This window comes from Scylla paramamosain, chromosome 10 (assembly GCF_035594125.1).
Source record: "Scylla paramamosain isolate STU-SP2022 chromosome 10, ASM3559412v1, whole genome shotgun sequence".
Classification (NCBI taxonomy): Eukaryota; Metazoa; Arthropoda; class Malacostraca; order Decapoda; family Portunidae; genus Scylla; species Scylla paramamosain.
Genome location: NC_087160.1, coordinates 24117706 through 24138043, shown reverse-complemented (window position 1 = coordinate 24138043; position 20338 = coordinate 24117706). Strand labels below are relative to the sequence as shown.

Genomic DNA, 20338 nt, shown 5'->3' with positions numbered 1-20338 from the left:
ACTATGCATATAAAATGTTAGTTCCGAATTACAGTTTTGAAGTTTCAGTATCTCTCCGTTAAGGGATCAAATCGCTTACTGACTACCAGTGCTGTGGGGAACGTTCTGTCATTAATGTATTTAGTTTAATGGCTGCGCCTCTTTTAGTGCTCAGTGTTAGTGGGAAAAAAGACAAGGAAGGGGAATTACACAGGTGCTCTCACTTCTCCCTTTGTTATGCTCCTGTTTCCCTCCTTCCCTCATTCATTTCAGCCCTCTTACCCTTCTTCCTCCCCTTCCTTCCTTTCTTCCCTGCCCGGCCTCGGCACCTCCATCACCACCAAGTTTCTCATCTCCGCTGACCCCTCAGGATATCAGTGTTTATTTTAGAAGATGAAATTACTTTAGAATTTTATGTCAGTGGAGATGGCGTCACTCTGCCTTTCACATCAACACCAGCCTCTGCGATGGTGGTGCCCCGCGTGGAGTGACGCCGAGTCACTCCACTGAGCTAGCATCTCTCAGAGGACTGGGGTGCAGCATTCACAACAGCGGGAAAACATGGTAAAGGTTTTAGGTTATTGTGGAAAGACTTGGTGATACAAATACAAGTTTTCTTTCTGCACATTAACATCACAAGTTATTTGTTCGATAAAAAATAAATAAATAAATTGGTGTGGAGATGAAAAGAAGTAAAGGCTTTAGGTGAGTATTCTTTTTTTTTTCTATGTAAAGTCGATAATTATTAGTAGACCTATACACATATTTTAATAAGAAAAGGCACTTCTTAGCCGAGTAAAGGTTTGTGCCCCTCATCGCTTACCACTGTTACACCCCCTGTCTGCTGTGCATCACCAGCTGGGGGCGGGATGTGCTGCTCCCAGGTGGTCAGTGACAAGGATTGAATGGCAATTGACGCCGAGCAGACGTGTTTCCATTCATTCATGACGCCCAAGGATGACAAAGCTGGCACTGAGCGGAATAATCAGTAATAGAGCCATCTTAATTTCGCACGACGTTTTCTATCAGTAATGGAGCCATTTAAATATTTCGCACGATGCTTCCAATCAGTAATGGAGCCATTTAAATATTTCGCACGATGTTTTCAATGTTATTTTGTTCTTTTCAAAATGGTCGTGAGATCCACAAACTCAATAAGGCCATTTTACTTGTTATCAGATGTTTATTTCTTTTCTTCTTATCAGAACACTTTGCTTCTTACTATAAAGATATTTTGTTTCTTGTAATGAAGATGTTTTGTTTTGTTTCGCTTTTGTTTCATTTATTATACATACACTTTATCTCTTATCACCAGGACACTCTGTTGCTAATTACACGGATATTCCACTTCCTATGGACAGCCTTGTTTGAGACCTTCCGTATGTGTCGTACTCGCATGTCTCAGGGATGCTCATTCCCTATTGACATTCATGAGTCGTAAAGATCCCTGAACTTCACGTATCATAAGCAGGAACAGCCTCGATGTGAAGTGTGTACTCTCGAAAACATTACTGGATACGGTATCAAGTTCGATCATTTTGGTGCTGGAGTCGCTGGGAAGTTTGTTGCCAGTTGTCGTAATAAGCCACAGCATTACAGCTTTGAAATTTCTCAGCGCTGCCAGCAAAATTTCCTTTGTGTGACTCTCAATAAACACTCCTATCAAGACCATCACCAAGCCTACCTAATACCAAGACTTTATAGGACCGTATTCTAAAAAAATTCTAAAACACTTCTGCGCCGCACTTCCACTACTTTCAAAAGACAATAATTGAAATGACACGGGTTTTTAAGGGAGTTTTTATGGTAACAGTAAGAGATCAATAAGATTTTTACACTATTACGACGAGAAACAGTTTTGACAGCCCTGCTAATCATCTATGTGGCCTTGGAAAATAGCCGTGGTGAGAGAGAAAAGCGTTTGTAAATACGGACATTACAGTCTTGAAAATGCGGCGGCTGGCATTTTCATTCATCCAATATATGCTTCTTGTCACCAGTATTCTGTAATCGCTCTTTTTTTTTCTAGTCATATGTATCTCATGGGGGACTGGCGTGACGGTTAATCTGCCTCAATAAGAACTGCAAAGGCGATATGTCACGTAAAGACGCAATAAAACAATCAGGAACAAAAAATAGAATCACAAAAAGGCAACCAATGGAGCTGTACAAATGTTTTATTATGAAAAGGCACTTCTTAGCCGAGTAAAGGTTAACATTCTCCTACTGCAATGGCGATATGTGAAAAAAAAAACAAAATAATAAGACAATCAGGGACAAAAAAAAGAAATCACAAAAGGCATTGACCCGGAAATTCTAAGGTAGAGAAATACTTATATTAGAACGGTATAAATCCAGAGACAGTGGTAAAGTAATAAGGCACGATATGTTATCATTATTCCCTACCTGCAGTGAAGCCAGGTGAGCAACACTGCAACGCTCCTCCACCCTGCAACACAACACCGAGGCGCGCTACAGCTGCTTCCCTCGCCGCTACCCTCTCACCCACCATGAATACTGCCTTTCCTGCTAGAATCCTCCCCTGACCACCATCCCTCCCCACCACCTGCAGTTCAAAGCACCATCCATCACAGCGTCAGGAGCGGCAGGCAAAGCGAATCAGGAAGCAACAGTGCGGCCATTGTACGGATACGGTCTTGATATTGTCTTTGTTGGTTTTGTGTGCTGACCCAGTAGCATGGGCTCAAAGGGAAGCAACCTAATGAGGAAACGGCTACCCAGGTTTTCTACATGCCTCAACGATGTCTCCCCGCCACGCAAAGGCTGATGGAAAACTAACAGGCGGATGAAGACCAGAGACAGTGATTCGGAGATGGAGTCGTGTGGGTGTGTGTGTAATGTACCTGCTGGGCCCACACTCTGAAACACTCTGCTCTCACCACGACTGTTTTCAAAGGCCTAAGAGATGCTAACCGGGTTCTCAAGAGTGCTTCTCCTGTTAGTAATGTAGAAATCTTGTTAATTTGCTACTATAACTGTAAAAACACCCTTAAAAACCCGTATAATTTCAACTACAGCCTTTCGAATGTAGTGGAGGTGCGGTGCATGAAGTGTTTCAGAATATAGTTCCTGTATTCTGAGACAAGAGACTTATCACAGAGTTCTTTATTATTTCTTCCCTGATGAAACCAAGGGTCGTATCTCTGGGAGCGCAGCGGGAACAACCTTTCCAATGATTTGATTAACTTTTAGCTCACCGGTATCATGACACACTGGGTAATGGCAACAATGAACTAGCCTTTTATGCGCCCAGTTACCGCTAACATTAATGCAAAATTCTTAGACGTGTAACGCAGGCAACACAGATTTATCCCAACACACAGATGACGCTACGTCCGAGAGCCACGTGAGAAAGAGACAGTGAAAGGGAATGGAACCCGGTCGATGAAGTCCGTCCACTGATAATATCACAATTCAAGTCTTGTGGTACTTTTTTTTTTTTCAAGGGAACAAAAAAAAATGCCCAGTTAAATTGCCGTTACACCCCCATCACCCTCCCTTTGAGATAGATAGATAGATAGATAGAGAGAGAGAGAGAGAGAGAGAGAGAGAGAGAGAGAGAGAGAGAGAGAGAGAGAGAGAGAGAGAGAGAGAGAGAGAGAGAGAGAGAGAGTTAGTTTTTAAAGTGTCTTGATGCTCACTGGGTAGTTCATTCCTTCCCATGGCGTGCCTGCAGTGCGTGGCGCCATCTGTGAGTTACAACACATAATATATTGCAGACACAAGAAATTTAAAAACATATTGGAAAGTAACTGTTGGGATAGTAGACCTTGAGTTTCACCTTAAAAGTACGGCTGCCTTATTTGGATTCGAAATAGTTTTGCAGGGATTTAGCACAAAAAAGAACAATTATAAGGGAGAACCGTAAGTGTATCCCTTTCTCTACATCTGACATGATGATCTGTCTCTAATGGAAGTAATTGCTTGCTCTTCCTGTACCGCCAAGGAGCGGGAAGTTGATGCTTTTTTTGAAAATACGAATTTGAATATGAGAAGCCAAAGTTTATTAATACACAAGTTTTGAAGAGGAAGGAAACTGCAAAGAAGTATCTCCCGCATATGTATGTGATGAGCGAGGGAAAAACTTGCACGTGATCCTCCCGGAAGTTGAAAAAGAAGCTGTGATGGAGGAGTGAGTGAGAAGGCGGCTGGCTGGCAGGCGGGCGTGGGGGCTCCTGCACCTGCACACCACTATTTATTTATTCTTTTTTTTTTTTTTATTACAATAAAAAAGTTGCCCTTGCTCAAACACAGTGTGGACGTCCCTCATTTTGATCAGGGAGATGAGGTCCAGGTTGTGACGTTGCTCGACTTTTGTGTTTTCCGTGACGCAGCATCGCGAGAGAGCTGCGTGATGGCATGTGTCATTCAAGTCATCTGCTGCACACAGGTAGCTTTCCCTCCCCTCACCACCCCCATAAGTTACGGCACTGTGCCATTTCTTCTAAGATATTAAGCAAATTTATCAACCTCAGCCCTCCACCTCCTGCTCAGTCTCTCCCTGACCTGCTTCAACAGCTGCACCTTATAAATGTGAAGCTTAAAGAATAAAACGATGAATAAATGACAAACCAATAAATGAACAACGGGCAAGGGACAAGGAAGATCAACATGGATAAGAAAGCAAACCAAATTAAAGACACCGACGAAGATGAGGAAGCAAAAAAGTAAGTAGACAGAACATGTGGCTACAAGAGCAAATAAGAGGTGGATCGTACTGCACTGCACTGTACTGAAGGATGAACCCCAATAGATCCTTAGCAAATGAACATAGATGAAGAAAATAGAAAAAAACACCTCCCAGTCTATCGCTGACACTTTACATAGGTGACTATTTAAAAAAGTAGACAGGCAGATACACACACATACGAAATATGAAATGCAATACTGGTAACATTCATTTAAACTGGCAGCACTGTAACACCAACTGATGCGGCTGTCGGTGAGAAACTCGTCAGGATAATTAGCACGTGGCTTTTTACTTGCTTCCCTTAATTCCCTTTGTGTGTTGTTGCTGCAGGTAATACTTACGACCAAGCGATGATCTTTTGGGATTAACAAAATGACGAACTAAAAGGAAAGCAAAACACACTTGAGCTGAATCTAACACATATGCGGGGGTGAATTACATACGAGTACGCAGAACAAAGAGCTGGTGCAGGACACTCCCTCTACTCGTCATGCACGCCACTCACTTTAAGGTGGTAAAGGGCAGGTGGTGATACAAACTGGAAAAAAAACAAAAATGCCGACATTTCCAGCCAGTAGTGGTAAAGCCAGTTTATCAGTAGTGGTAAAGAATCGCCGGTAATACAAGCTGAGAAAAAAATGCCAACTTTTCCAACCACTTAACTCGTATCATCAGCCACTTCTTGGTATTGTAGCAGTACAGGCAAGGAGAGTGACGTGCACTATTCTGTAACCATCCCACGTAAGTCTCTCCTTCAATTTACTACATGTAGGTTTTAGTCTTATAATATTCGAGGCAGTACCAGTTTGCCATAGACACAGAACCCCCTAAAAAGTAGTCGAGATAAGAAGCGTTTGAGGATACGGTCACTGAGATCCCTTTTGATGGTGATAAGATTCAGGCATCACGGTTTTCACTCAAGACAGGACTGACGTGGATGTGAATTTGAGAGTTTCCTTTTGTGTTTGTTTCAGTAGTAGGAGCATTTATTTTTTTTTTCGGGGGGGAGGGGCAGAGAGAGAAAGATAGAGAGGGAGGTGGGGATCGTCCTCATAAGCCTTCTCTTTAAGTTTGGATTGCTAACGAAAGATCTCACAAAGGATTTCAAGCAGGAGGTAATTAACATGCAATCTAACCTACAACTTGCATAAAAATAGAAAGAATGCTCTGCCGCGGAGAATTAAACCAAAAAATCAACGCAAAAAATATATATATCTAGACTCCTTTTGTCTGAATTTCTCAGAAACTTTGAATGACACCTGGGCATTCACACACACACACACACACACACACACACACACACACACACACACACACACACACATACACACAGGGGCGAACTGAAATGTTTACAGTTTATACATACACAGTTGTCTTTAGCGAATCGATAACATTAAATAAAGGACCATATGCTGAGAAACTGGGCCACACCCTGACTACTTTCAAAAGGCTGTAGTTGAAGTTACACGGGTTTGAAGTGTTTTTACGGTTCTAGTGACAGATTAATGACATTTCTACATTATTAATAGGAAAAACATTCTCGAAAACCCAGCTAATCGTCTCTGTGGCCTTTGAAAATATTCGTAATGAGAGAGCAAAGCGTTTCAGAATACGGGCCAAAGACGATACCAAGCTCCCACGTAAGGCAGTCTCTTATGCTGCCTTCTCTCGTTTTCTCTGCCATAAGTTAACGCCTTTACCCAAACATGCATGGCGTTCTATATGCTCTTAATATATTCCATACTCATTTCTTACAACCGCTCATGTAAGGTAGCTAAACAACTGCGAGGAGTTTCTGAGGGACGCCTTCGAGCAGTGGCGCCGGACAGCGGTGACAAACTCTTCCGGGCGGAGCAGCAGAAGTTAGCTGGCAGACCATGCATCACACAGACGTGGAAGCATTAGCCTCCTCGCCGGGAAAGTGAAGTTACACGTCTCTTGTCGAGAGGTGACTGGCGGGGAGGTTGTAATTATGAAGCCCTTCCAGCCTCTTGCCCTTCAATTACGAGAACTCAGTATGACTGACTCCTCAAAGCCACAAGCACTTGGAGAACCTTATGTCGTTCAGGTCTTCATGGTAATTTATTTTTGTGGTAGCACTTTCTTCCCCCGGATTTATTTTCAAGATTTTTTTTTCTTTTTTTTTCTGCTCCCCCTTGTCACGCAGGGTTGGTTTGTGAACGTGCATGAAAACCTGGAATTACTATCAGTTTAAGAATGTGGCACTAGCAGACGCGTCACGTGAGTAGCGATGAGGCAGCAGGAATGTGCATTACTGTAAAACACGCCATTAGTTCCTGTAAACACGGCACTGCGAGACATACCGGCAAGTCCTTCTCTGTAATTACACGAGGAACTCCTTGAGGCGATGGACGGAAGTATGTACAAACAAGTTGACGAATTATCACAGAGTGTGCGAGAGGGAGCAATCGAGCTGGTCTTCGTCTGCAGCTTGTTCTATAATTCTACGAAGTTCTCAGCACCTCATGAATATCCAATAAAATCATCGATGCGCACTATTTCAGCCAGTTTGTCTCTCCTGCAGGCTGGTGCTCATGGCCCGTCGGTCCCTCCTTTGTCCACGCCCCTGTGAATGTGACGGTGAGCGAAGGGTCCCACGCGTTCCTCCCCTGCAGAGTGGCCAACCTCGGAGACAGATCGGTAAGTAGCCACCCCAGAGCTTTGAGAGGACGAAACCACGCAGTGAGGAGCGTAAAGTGAGGGAGATGTGGCGGGGAGAGTTTGGGTGTCAGAAGGCTGAACGTGTCTTGAGTCTGAATGAACGTGTGTGCACCAATACTACTGTACTCGTATGTCGTGTATTTTAAGCAATGTTGTCCACTAGTAGTTGTAGTAGTAGTAGTAGTAGTAGTAGTAGTACCAGCAGCAGCAGCATTATTATTATTGTTATTCATTACCGTGACCCAAGACATGAATATACAATCATTTACCTTCCTGCTCCACCGCACAATAATTCACTCACTATTAAAGAGGAACTACACCAGGCGTCTTTTTCCACGCCCCTGAAGAACAAGACAAAGGAGAAGAAGCTTTGCGTAGTGCTGGGGAAAGAAGGCCATCTTTCCTCCCCTTTAATGGACCCTAATACCCTTCAATAACAACTCCAAAACGGGACACCACACAAAACCCTCGCCACTTCAGCGTCTTCGGCAGGTCTGTGTGAATGAGTCAAGGTGATCTTCGGGCGCCACACACGAGCGGGAACCTTACATACCCTTCACTGCTACAGAATTTCTATTCATAATTACCTACAGCCTCTCTCTCTCTCTCTCTCTCTCTCTCTCTCTCTCTCTCTCTCTCTCTCTCTCTCTCTCTCTCTCTCTCTCTCTCTCTCTCTCTCTCTCTATTATGTAAGATAGTTTGGAACAACGGTTAAGAAAGTCATTTATAAAGGGGTGAATGACGAAGCAGTTCAAATCTTCCAGTGCCTGTCCTTCAATATTACGCCTATGAATTGTCTAATGGTTCACTAACAAAGTCAAAATTATGTCATAACCACTCAGAGTTAAAAGAGTCAGGCTGTGCCTTTCCCCTGCTGCGTCTCCCGCCTCGCCTCCTGAGGTGCTAACAAGGCCAGTATTGCACCGCCGCCTCCAGTCCCTGTCTTGGTGTGAATGAGACCTTATCCTTTTTTAATTCTCTTTGAAGGGACGCCTTTTTTCCTGACATTATTAGAACGAGGCGCCCTTTGACCTTCCTCCAACCACGAAATGAATTTTAGGAGCAGGAGTGCGGGTAAAGGAAGTAGTAGTAGTAGTAGTAGTAGTAGTAGTAGTAGTAGTAGTAGTAGTAGTAGTAGTAGTAGCAGCAGCAGCAGCAGCAGCAGCAGCAGTAGTAGTAGTAGTAGTAGTAGTAGTAGTAGTAGTAGTTGTTGTTGTTGTTGTTGTTGTTGTTGTTGTTGTTGTTGTTGATGTTGTTTTAGTAGTAGTAGTAGTAGTAGTAGTAGTAGTAGTAGTAGTAGTAGTAGTAGTAGTAGTAGTAGTAGTAGTAGTAGTAGTTGTTGTTGTTGTCGTTGTTGCTGTTGATGTCGTTGTTGTTGTTGTTGATGTTGTTTTAGTAGTAGTAGCAGTAGTAGTAGTAGTAGTAGTAGTAGTAGTAGTAGTAGTAGTAGTAGTAGTAGTAGTAGTAGTAGTAGTAGTTGTCGTTGTTGTTGTTGCTGTTGTTGTTGTTGTTGTTGTTGCTATTGTTGTTTTTATTATTGTTGTTGTAGCACGCATGTGTGTGTGTGTGTGTGTGTGTGTGTGTGTGTGTGTGTGTGTGTGTGTGGAATCATTGAGTCAGTGGTTGCGTCAAAGCGGGCTAACTATAAACTTTAAGGCACAGTCGTTATATCAGCTCCCGAAACCTCAAGGTGGAGACACAGACGGGTAGCCAAACTGTGCAAGTCTAGACACATTACATGACGAAAGAAAATGTTTTCGAAGTGACATTTGAGCACCACAGGAACGTGAATAGCAAATAACATCGATTTTTTTTTTTTTCTTTTGGTATATTCTAACGGCAAGTTCGTTATGATTCTTATAAATGTAGCTAGATTTATTTATCTTTTGTATATTTAGTTTTTATCTATTTGTTTATTTATTTATCTATTTTACCTTTTTTTATTTATATATATTTATTTTCTTTCTTATTTATTTAGTGTGTTTTTTTTGTTGTTGTTTTTTTTTTTTTTACGTCTTTCCTACAGTCACGTGCAGTCGTTTCTTGTGTGACGGGCCTATTAGCGGAGGACTCGATGGGCGGTGTAAGGCAAGGCGGTGCAGAGATGGAGGAAGGCACGCAGATCATTCCGCCAGCTTAGCGAGAAATTTATGCAAACGAAGGATGATGACTTTTTTTTCTCCTGCTTCTCCTTGCGGCTTATTCTTGCCTCGACCGATCTTACATCCTCTTATTCCTGTCTTTCGGCCTCCTTTTTCCTCGCTCTCTCTTTTTTGTTGCTGTTTTATGCGCACTTGTCGGGCTGCCTTTGGTTTTCCCAGCGCTGGGTGAAAGACTCGACTTTACCGCAGGGTTGATTCCACTGAACGAGGCGAATACAGGCAAATGACCACTACCCCTCCCCTCTCTCTCTCTCTCTCTCTCTCTCTCTCTCTCTCTCTCTCTCTCTCTCTCTCATACCAGCGACTGGCACTCACAGGCTCTTGTGTTGCAGGTGACGTGGCTGCGGCGGCGGAGGCTACACATCATCACGGCGGGGCTCCTCACCTACTCCCCAGACGACCGATACAGGGTGAGTGGCGGGGCGCGGGAGGGAGCAATGAAATGGTACGTACTGAGGTCTACAATCTAAAATACTTCTGGGCTGCGCCTCCACTACATTTAAAAAGGCTTTAGTTGAAGATACACGAGGTTTTTAAGGGTGTTATTTATGGATGTAGTAACAGTTTAACTAGATTGCTACGTTATTAACATGAGGAACACTCTCGAAAACCCGGCTAATTATCTCTGTTGCTTTTGAAAATAGTCGTGGTGAGAGAGAGAAGCGTTTCTGAATACTGGGCTGAGCGTGGAGGGACGCGGATGAGAAACGGTAAACTAATGTGAAAAATGCGGAATTGGATGACCTATGGAAGGGCAAGAGGCGAGGAGCTTCCTTCTACTGCTCTCTTGACTGCCTTCCTTTCATCTTCTACGCTTTATCTTCGTGAATGCGCTTAAAATATAAGTTTTCTTTCCTCCTATTTTATTTTATAAGGAAAAGGAAATATCTCGCATCATCGTTACTGAGTTGAGAATAAGCGTTTTCTTTCTTCTTATTTTATATTACAAGGAAAAGGGGAAGTGTTTCAAAGCGAAGCTCATTAGCAAATAATACTAATAGTAATAATAATAATAAAAAGACAGCAATTCGCCTCTCAGGAAAGAAAATGGGAAAAAAGTCAAGAGAGAAAGAGGAACCCAGATTTTGAAATTAAAAAGTTAATCTAGTAGCTTGCAGTGCGCCCCGGAGTGTCATTTGGCGATTATAACCTTTCCCCTTTTGGACGCGCGGGACGGGCGGCCGCTGCGTGGAGAGTGAACAATGAATGGTGATCGCCGGTGAAGAGTGAATTTGACTGGTGGGGGCTGAACGGATCGACAGAGGCTTTTTTTTTCTTTTCTTTTTTTTTTTTCAAGCGAGTTTGAATGCATGAAATAAAAAGGAAACACTTCTCACATTTTTAAATTTCACTCGTCTTGCAGGATGGACACAGACGTGGTATCGCTGATGACTTTGAAATTAAACTTAAACTTCCATCAAGAGCCAGAAGGAAAAATATAGTTGTAACTAGCAGGAATCCTGAAGCGGTTGAAAAGTGGAGGGGAAAATCGCAATTCGGACATAACAGCAGGGGAGAACTGGTCGCTGTCGTAATTAGAGGCGGGAGCGGCGGGGTGACAGGCGCTTGCGAGACATCATGCTGGGAGGGGGGTGGGCGGGAATCATGAAAAAGTGAAGCGTCCGATTGGTTCGTTGCTTTTCCACACGTCACGCGCATTACGTAAAATAACACTAGTAGATAAGAATGAAATTGTGTGTTAGGTGTCATCACAGTCACAGACACAAAAGCCTCCAGCACGACTGCAAGCATTTATCTGGCCGTGAAAACAACAATGTGAGCTTGATGGTCGGCCCGCACGCCCCGCTCTATATCGGATCAAGCTGCTCGAACACTACAAAATTCTACACTGCATTCTTTTTAATCTTCTACTTTTCTCCAAATCACGGAGATGAAAATTCTCTGTTGCTGGGAGAAGAAAACAATGAAGGACTTACATCGAATTTCATGACTTGGCACGAAAAATAAGAATAATGCAAGAAACTCAATGGTAGAGAAGTTTTTGTATTATTTTTTTTTTTCTTTTCCTGCCTTACTTGTTTTGCTTCCTGTAAGACATTTTGCATCTTGTGAAAATAAGATACAGTTACCAAGATGCCTCTCAGTTCCCTAAAGAAAGACATGAAACAGGACTCCTTTTTGTTTGAATTTGCCGGAAACTTTGAATGACGGCAGGTAATCACATGCGCACGCACACACACACACACACACACACACACACACACACACACACACACACACACACACACACACACACACACACACACACACACAGTTGCAGTTGTGTCATGAAGGTTTAAGCATCCTATTCAGCCGCATTAAAATTGTTCAACCACTTTTGTTTTTGTTTTTTCCTTCCTTCCTTCCTCTCGACCCAGGTTAACCGAGGTCAGAATCAAGTATAGTGCAGATTCTCACGCACCAAGAGAAATTATTGTACTTTTTATGGACGGCTGGAGAAAAAAAAAATACATAAGTACATAATTTGCCAGTTATGTTTTTTCCTTCCTTTCACTAGAACCAGGTTAACTGAGGTCAGGATCAAGTAGGGTGTAAGGACGATTATTCTCACGGACCGAAATAAATCACTGTACTTCTTATGGATGGCTGGAGAGAGAAAAAAAAAACACACATAAGTACATCCTTTGCCAGTTATGTTTTTCCTTCCTTCCTCTCGAGCAAAGTTAACTAAGGTCAGGATCAAGTAGAGCGAGAGGACGCTTATTCTCACGCACTAAAAGAAATTGCTGTACTTCTTATGGCCGGCTGGAGAAAAGAAGAAAAAACGCATAAAAAACATCACTTGCATTGTTATTTTAGTAGATGTAAGAGTGCGTGATAGATTTAAGAACGCGTGGTATTTTGCGTCACGCACAATACGAGTACACCCACAACCGTTTAGATCACATGATTAAGTGCAAGAAATAGGAGAGGACGTGACTTCTCTTCTACCACACACTCTTACATCCCAGAGAGTCATTTTTTTCCTAGATAGAAGAGGACGAGACAGGATAATGTTAGAACGAGGCTCCGTGCGTGCCCTGATCTCCGCCTTTCTTACGAATTTGCATGATTATCTCCGCGAGTTTCTGTTTGATGTCAGAACACCGCTTTTGTGACACGGGCTGGAGGTTACTACACGAAAAGAAGAGAGGGAGGAGGAGGAGGAGGAGGAGGAGGAGGAGGAGGAGGAGGAGGAGGAGGAGGAGGAGGAGGAGGAGGAGAAGAAGAAGAAGAAGAAGAAGAAGGTGTAATAGTAATGGAACAAGAAATCAGTCAATCGATCAATCTTACATAATTTCGTAATATATATAGTAAAATGTATATGTCCATTAAATACAGTGACCGCAGTAGTAGAAGCATGTTATAGTAATAGTAGTAGTAGTAGTAGTAGTAGTAGTAGTAGTAGTAGTAGTAGTAGTAGTAGTAGTAGTAGTAGTAGTAGTAGTATCATTAGTAGTAGTAGTGGTAGTAGTAATAGTAGTAGTGGTAGTAGTAGTAGGAGTAGTAGTAGTAGTATCATTATTATTAGTAGTAGTAGTAGTAGTAGTAGTAGTAGTAGTAGTAGTAGTAGTAGTAGTAGTAGTAGTAGTAACATTAAAAATTATAATGACGACAACAACAACAACAACAACAACAACAACAACAACAACAACAGAAAACGACGCCATGATGATATGTGTGAAGACTTCGAGCCTGAGCGGGTCGGTGCGTGTGTCAACAAACAGCAAGGGTCCGCTCAAGCCAGATTTGCATATGTCAATCTCCGAAGCGACACAATTCATGCGGGAAATGGATGGAGTAGAGCGGGCGTGAACGCGAGGTCCTAGTAGACAATATCTGAACACGGTAAATCAAAGGGATAATAGAAAAACGATACTACTATATTGAATAACCTAAAGAAAATATTGATAATTCTCAGGTGTCGTAAGTATGAGGAGTGACGCTGATGAGAAAGCTGGCTCCCCTACGGTACAGCTATCGCACTTGCTATAAAACACTCATTTGAAACCGTGCCCACCAAACACAGCCACCCACTATACTCAATTTATGTATAACTATTTTTTTATGTATGAGGGGCTCTGGCCAAGGGTTACAAAAAGGTAAGAAAAAAATATATATAATGAAAAAAACAAAAACTCCCTCAGGTGCCATTCCATAAAGAAAAGGGCCAAAAGGATTAACCACAATTAGAAAAGTGTCTTGAAACCTCCCTCTTCAAAGAATTCAAGTCATAGGTAGGGAGAAATACAGGCAGGGAGTTCCAAAGTTTACCAGTAAAATGGATGAAAGACTGAGAGTAACGGTTAACTCCTGCAGTTGGGAGTTGGACAAGATAGGAGTGAGAGAAAGTAGAGAGTCTTGCGTTCAATACCTGACCACTGCAGCGTGTTAAGCCACAAACCTACATCCGTAAGCAAGACCTGGAGGGAACTCAGCCTCTTCTCCCATTACCGTACAAAAAACAAATAAATAAATAAATAAATAAATAAATAGAATGAATAAATGAATGAATAGGTAAAAAATTTTAAAAAGTTATGAACGTCTTTATGGTAAAGAGAATTTCTATTCAGTGTCTCAAAATAAATCAAGACTAGCCACTGTCACACACACATACACATACACACAGAGAGAGAGAGAGAGAGAGAGAGAGAGAGAGAGAGAGAGAGAGAGAGAGAGAGAGAGAGAGAGAGAGAGAGAGAGAGAGAGAGAGAGAGAGAGAGAGAGAGAGAGAGAGAGAGAGAGAGAGCAATACATAACATACCTTACACTATACACAGTTATACTCAGCATTAATTTGTAAAGCGGGTTCTTACACCACCCCAGGATGTACTTTCCACGCAGCTCCCACTCCCCGTTCCTGGTAATCCTTAACACATGCACCTGCTCTCCTCTCTCACATAGCAATGCCTCCCCACCCTTCCAGCTAACTCTTAATACCCAACACTGCCCTAACACGCCCCTCCATCCCTTTCCCGTCTTCAGAGAACCAACAGCCTCTTTCTCTTTCCCTTTCTTAGTAACGTTTAGCACCTCCTCTCCACAGGTGCTGCACCCGCCGGACACAGACGAGTGGACGCTACACATCAAACGCACCCGCCCAGGTGACGCAGGTTGGTACGAGTGTCAGGTGAATTCTGACCCTAAGATCACTACACCTGTGCTACTTGTTGTCAGAGGTGAGTACATGGTGTGCTTATGGTGGTGGTGTGTGTGTGTGTGTGTGTGTGTGTGTGTGTGTGTGTGTGTGTGTGTGTGTGTGTGTGTGTGTGTGTGTGTGTGTGTGTGTGTGTGTGTGTGTGTGTGTGTGTGTGTGTGTGTGTGTATAAGTGCATGAGCGGGAATGCGCGAGAGCATATTATAGCCACCTTTCATGTTCGCACCAGCTCATGGTTCATGCACGTGAGAAACAGTTGCACCTCGAGGGTGAGGCAAACACTGGTATCACTTAGTTCTCGACGAGGCAGTGATGTCAGATGTGTAACAACTCGGCCTGACTTACAACACCTGAGGCTCAGGACTTGCAACACCTCACCGGAGCAAACCTTGCATCAGGATTTGCAGTTAATTTAATTACTTTACATTCACTTACTTCCTGACATATTTATTTGTTGATCTATCTGTTCATTTATTTTATCAATGTATTGTGTGGACTGTTACGAATTTTTTTTTCCATTCATTGACGATGAAAGTAATCTTACAAGTATACACACACACACACACACACACACACACACACACACACACACACACACACACGTAATGTATAAAAATCCCGTGCATTTTCCAGAACCCATGACTGTTGTGAGTACTGCATTAGTAAAGCTAGTCTTTTTTTTTTCAGATAAAAGTTTGGACGATCCTTTCCACATGCCGGAGGTGGAGAGCGAAAGCAACAGTGAGTATGGATTGACAAGCTTAGTCTGAGACCAGTGTCTGAAGCACGAACTTATTCATCTCATGTGGAAATAATAATGCAAATCCGCCACACTCACTTATCCTCTACACTAAGTAAACAACTAGCGCTGAGCTACATGACTGAACACCACCACATTTGTACTCACATGAGGTCTTACTGTGGCAGGTACACAGGTACGTATTGAGGGTGCTGGAGAGCGATACATCCAGCAGGGAAGCATTCTGGCCGTGACCTGCACCGCCGATCACCCGGGTGGCAGGGGGCCCCAGGCAGTGGTGTGGTACCGCGGCGCCGCCAGACTGGACTACGACGCTCCCAGGGGTGGTATTGCGCTGCAGGCGAGTAGCGGTGTTGTGGATTTGTTATGTTTATGTTGAGCATAGTGATGAAGGATGGTGACAGAGAATGCAGTGAGTGGGGCGGCGTGGAAGGGTGGAGCTGGTGGTGGAAAGATGAGACTGGCAGCGAAAAAGAATAGGCTTCAAATCGCATTCATATCATTAAAGAAAAATGTATATGGTGCACATGGCATAAAATCTATTACATCAAATGCACCATCGCATGCTGGAGAAAATAAATGGGTTAACCTTCACGCCACTTTCACATGGAATAACTCCCAGCAATTCATTGTTTGTGCTAAGTGTCCGAAGGGCAATTGCATAATATCAAACAAGTAACTTTGTCGCCACCGACTCTCACAACTTGTCAATCAGATTTTTTTTTTCTTTGTGGGAAACCTTTCTTCTCTTCTACACAGGAAGGAAGAAATGCAATGCAAGAGCGATGTAAAAACATTCTATGCTATCAGTAAGACTGGAAGGAAATTTTTATCAAACTTTTTCACAGTGGTATGTATAGAGAAGAGAGTGCCAAAGTATTAAGAATGTGAATGTCTCCTTTCAGACGGAAAAAAATCCAACGACCACCGTGAGTCGACTGAGACTGTCTGCCGTCACGCCGAGGGACTCCGGGCGGTACACCTGCCGACCAGACACGGGCGGTTTTGCGTCTGTGTTAGTCCACGTCCAGTCAGGTTAGTGAGATCAAGGCAGTAAACTCAAGAGCCTTTTCCCAAGCAACAGTAAGTACAAAGGAAGGTAGGCCAACACATTCGACAGAGCTGGAAGAAATGTCATGTCCGGGCACTTCTTACCGTTCCTTCACCCACCTCCCTGAACCCTCCTTACCGTTCAGTGACAACAGGAAGTTTTATGATGGTCTTGTTAAACATAAGAACATTTTGGTTTTGAACTTGAATTTCAATCATTGTGGCAGCAATAAGAGTGTGACCACGGAGAGCTCAAGTGGTACATACGTTTAGGACACCGCGACTGTGACGCTGACAGTCTGAACATACTTTACAATGTTGTCTTTCATGATTCCTCACGTGTGTAGCTTACTGTCATCCTGAAGGCTGTTATAGATTTTACGAAAGCGTCATACGTATTCAAGTTGTCTTGTCACGAATGAGCACGAAATAAGACTCTAAAATTAAGAACGTCTCAGCGCCAGGCACGAAAAACTACATAAAAACGTGGTGCATTCACTACAGCTGCACCGACGTGGCCTCGTCTCCTTGGCCTTTGAGACTGCGGTGTACGGTATTTATTATCCAGAAACACCAGGAACACAGGACCACGGTGACAGCCAGATTCCCACAGTTTGCTTTCTCCAGTCTCCCAAGGATTCCACTTCTCGACCAGTCCGAGGGAAGATTGAACAACTGGGTGAAGCGTGCGCAAACTGTCCCAGTCAGGATTCGAATCAGGGCTCAAGGCATTCCTATCCAGGTGCACTAACTACTATACCAAGGAGGCACCACTAGGAAAACCAAATATAATACGTATTTCCACAACTTCCTTCTCTGTACAGTAGCGTCACACCTCCCTCCCCTCCTTACCATACCGTAGCACTGCCATGCATCACTGACAGGCTCACCACTGCCCGTGTTTTTCTTCTAGGGCAGTGGTTCTTAACCTTGGGGCGCGCCTCCCTAGGGGAGGGTCGTCAGTGATTTTCAAGGGGGACGCAAACCCTTGAGAAAAAATATAAAATTCTCTAATTATATTTGCTATTCTCTTAACGAGGGCATGACCTAATATTTAAAAAGTTTATGAAAAAATGCAAAAGTATTGCCCTATAACTTTAGTTTTCTATAGTCTACTACTTCGCTTGGTCTTGGAGGGTCGCTTACCATTTCCTGTACTTACTGATGCCCCCTCGACATCCCTCGAAACCCATGGCAGGGAGGATTTTAACTTGCCCTGATCTGTAAGCGTAGCCTATCGCTTGTTGGTGAACCCCTTTCTTTCGTATCGTGACAATCTCACATACATTTAGTTGTTATATTTATCTGAAAATATTAAGCAGTCAAAAAATAAATAAATAAATAAAATATTGGTAATTACTTTCCTGTTTACCCTCTGATCTGACATCGGGCCCTTCGAATACCAACTATGTTCGGATCCACGTATCTTTGTGAAGCTGCTTTCCCCACGCTCTTTGTTTTCAAGACCAAATTATACAAACAAGATGAACGCTGAACGGGACTCAGGCTGTGCCCTCTGGCATGCATTCATCTAAGCATTTAAGATCTACAGTAACTGAACAGTGTCAAGTATCTCACTAGTGCTTAATTTAAACTCTATAAAAGACTGAAAACAATTTTCATTAATTCTTGATATGTAAAATCTGGAAGTGATTCAGTGATGCAGGGAGGAGGCGTGGAGCGTGGCATTAAGGTTAAGAACCACTGCCCTAGGATGAACACACACACACACACACACACACACATAAAAGCAGAGCCACATATTCAGCTAATAAAATGAAATAAATGCCACTAAACATCAAACATACCTTTTTCCTCCAAGTAGCTACTGGGAGACCGGTGTCATTTCGAACCTGCTTGCTTGTAAGTAGCTGCTAGTTCTTTATTTACAAAACAAAAACCGGACTGCTGTGAATATTTCACCCTTGTATTCGGCTTATCTTTCATCCATGTCTTCAGTCATGTTGATGACAGCATGTTGTGCTCCTGTCAAAACTGTCCTCTTGTACACGGTAGCTGTCTATCCGCGAGCTGCGCATGCTCAGAACCCAATATTTACAAACAAAACCGTTGTGTTGATAAATATATCTGCCCGCTGCTGTCCACATCATGGCTGAAGACTTGGGTGAAAGATTAGTCAAATATATTGTTTGTAAACAGAGAGCGGACAGCTACAAACATGACATAGGCCAAGGGACCAAATAATAATAATAATAATAATAATAATTATTATTATTATTATTATTATTATTATTATTATTATTATTATTATTATTATTATTATTATTGTTATCATTATTATTATTATTATTATTATTATTACTATTATTATTATTGTTGCTATTAAAATAATAATAGAAAGCCATCTCATAATGTGGTTCCCAAATTAGAAATGTGAAAAATATCCGAGAGAAAGGTATATCAACCGTAAATCTTGCATAAACTCCCTCACAAGTGGTAGCTTCAGAAAACATCCACGCCGTCCTGCCAGCGTTTATAAACATGAATGTCTTTTTCCTTTTATTTTATTATATTATATTATTTCATTTCCTTATTATCGCCGTTAATGTGACGGCTGAGATTACTTAGCTAATTGACCTTTGAAACAGCGGCATTAGATTCTCAAAAAAAAAAATAAATAAATAAATAAATAAAAAATTGAAAAAAATAAAAAAAAATAAAATAAAAATATTAAAAATGTAAATAAGACAATGATGCGCAGTTAGAAATTTAAAATCAATGTGGTTTACGAGATAACCACGTCTTTAGTACTGTTGAAAACTGAGAACTCATCCTTTTCTTTCCATCAAACCTTCAGACCAACCCCGCGCCGCGGTGCAGCAGAGTGGCCACAATACTGCTGCTTCCTCACTCACCACCCCGCTGCTGCTGCTGCTGCTGTTGCTTGCCACCTCTCTCGCCTGCCTCCTCCCCTCCTTCAGCCTCGATGGCTGCTGGTGGTCCTCGCCCTTTTAATCCAAAGCCTAAATTGTCAGTTTAATGTTCTTTTGTGTGTATGGCTGTAGATACTATTTTTGTAAATATCTCGAAGATTTACAAAATATAATGTATTTTAATTTCATGGGTGCTTCAGTCTCTACCTGTACAGCTGTAAATCTTGACCGCACTGCGGTGGTTTACTAGAGAAATACGTTATATATATATATATATATATATATATATATATATATATATATATATATATATATATATATATATATATATATATATATATATATATAAACAAATTTACCTTGTTTAGTCACATTTTTAGTCAGTTTCTCCTGTCTGACCTCAACACCAATAATCAAGACCAAGAATTAATTTACATGAGTGGTGCTCAAGCTGAGTGTAAATCACATCACCAATCGACAAGGGGATGAAGGATGGACCTCATGTACGGCAATACTTTGCATCTACTGTATGGAGTCTGTTGGAGCTCAGGTTACATTCTGCTACTGTAAATTCAATCAAAAGACTTCTATTTAATGAAGCTATCCACAATATTTCCTGACACCAATGATAACACATTCCTCAATGAGTACTTTTTTAATAACTGAATTCATTACATATACTACAATCATTTATGTAACAAGCTTGAATCCTGTTTTTTGAGGTTGAACACTCAGGAAACTATTTTAATTTACTTTTAATGTCCAGAATCTTTTATGAGAAGGAACATCAAGATCAAGAAAGGTACATAAGAGGAGCATAAATGCTGTAGAAACCTAAGATAACAGAGAGAGAGAGAGAGAGAGAGAGAGAGAGAGAGAGAGAGAGATAATCAGACTGGACCTAAATGTGCTGGAATGAAGCATACAAACACCATACACTGA

At 42.2% G+C, this 20338-nt stretch overlaps 1 protein-coding gene and 1 long non-coding RNA gene across 2 annotated transcripts in view; both read left to right on the top strand.

Annotated features, from left to right (window-relative positions):
- LOC135104404 (zwei Ig domain protein zig-8-like) overlaps positions 1-15928 on the top strand; it is a 58180-nt gene extending 42252 nt beyond the window's left edge. Inside the window, exons 2-6 of the mRNA XM_064011804.1 lie at positions 7236-7351; positions 9867-9944; positions 14582-14714; positions 15380-15433; positions 15620-15928. Coding sequence (XP_063867874.1) covers positions 7236-7351; positions 9867-9944; positions 14582-14714; positions 15380-15433; positions 15620-15831 — 593 coding nt within the window. The 3' untranslated portion in view covers positions 15832-15928. The remainder of the gene's footprint in view (positions 1-7235; positions 7352-9866; positions 9945-14581; positions 14715-15379; positions 15434-15619) is intronic.
- A 246-nt stretch (positions 15929-16174) lies between these two features.
- Positions 16175-19582, top strand: LOC135104405 (uncharacterized). The gene is made up of 2 exons (XR_010270423.1): positions 16175-16487; positions 19321-19582. It is a non-coding gene; the product is annotated as an uncharacterized LOC135104405 (long non-coding RNA).
- Positions 19583-20338: the final 756 nt, after the last annotated feature.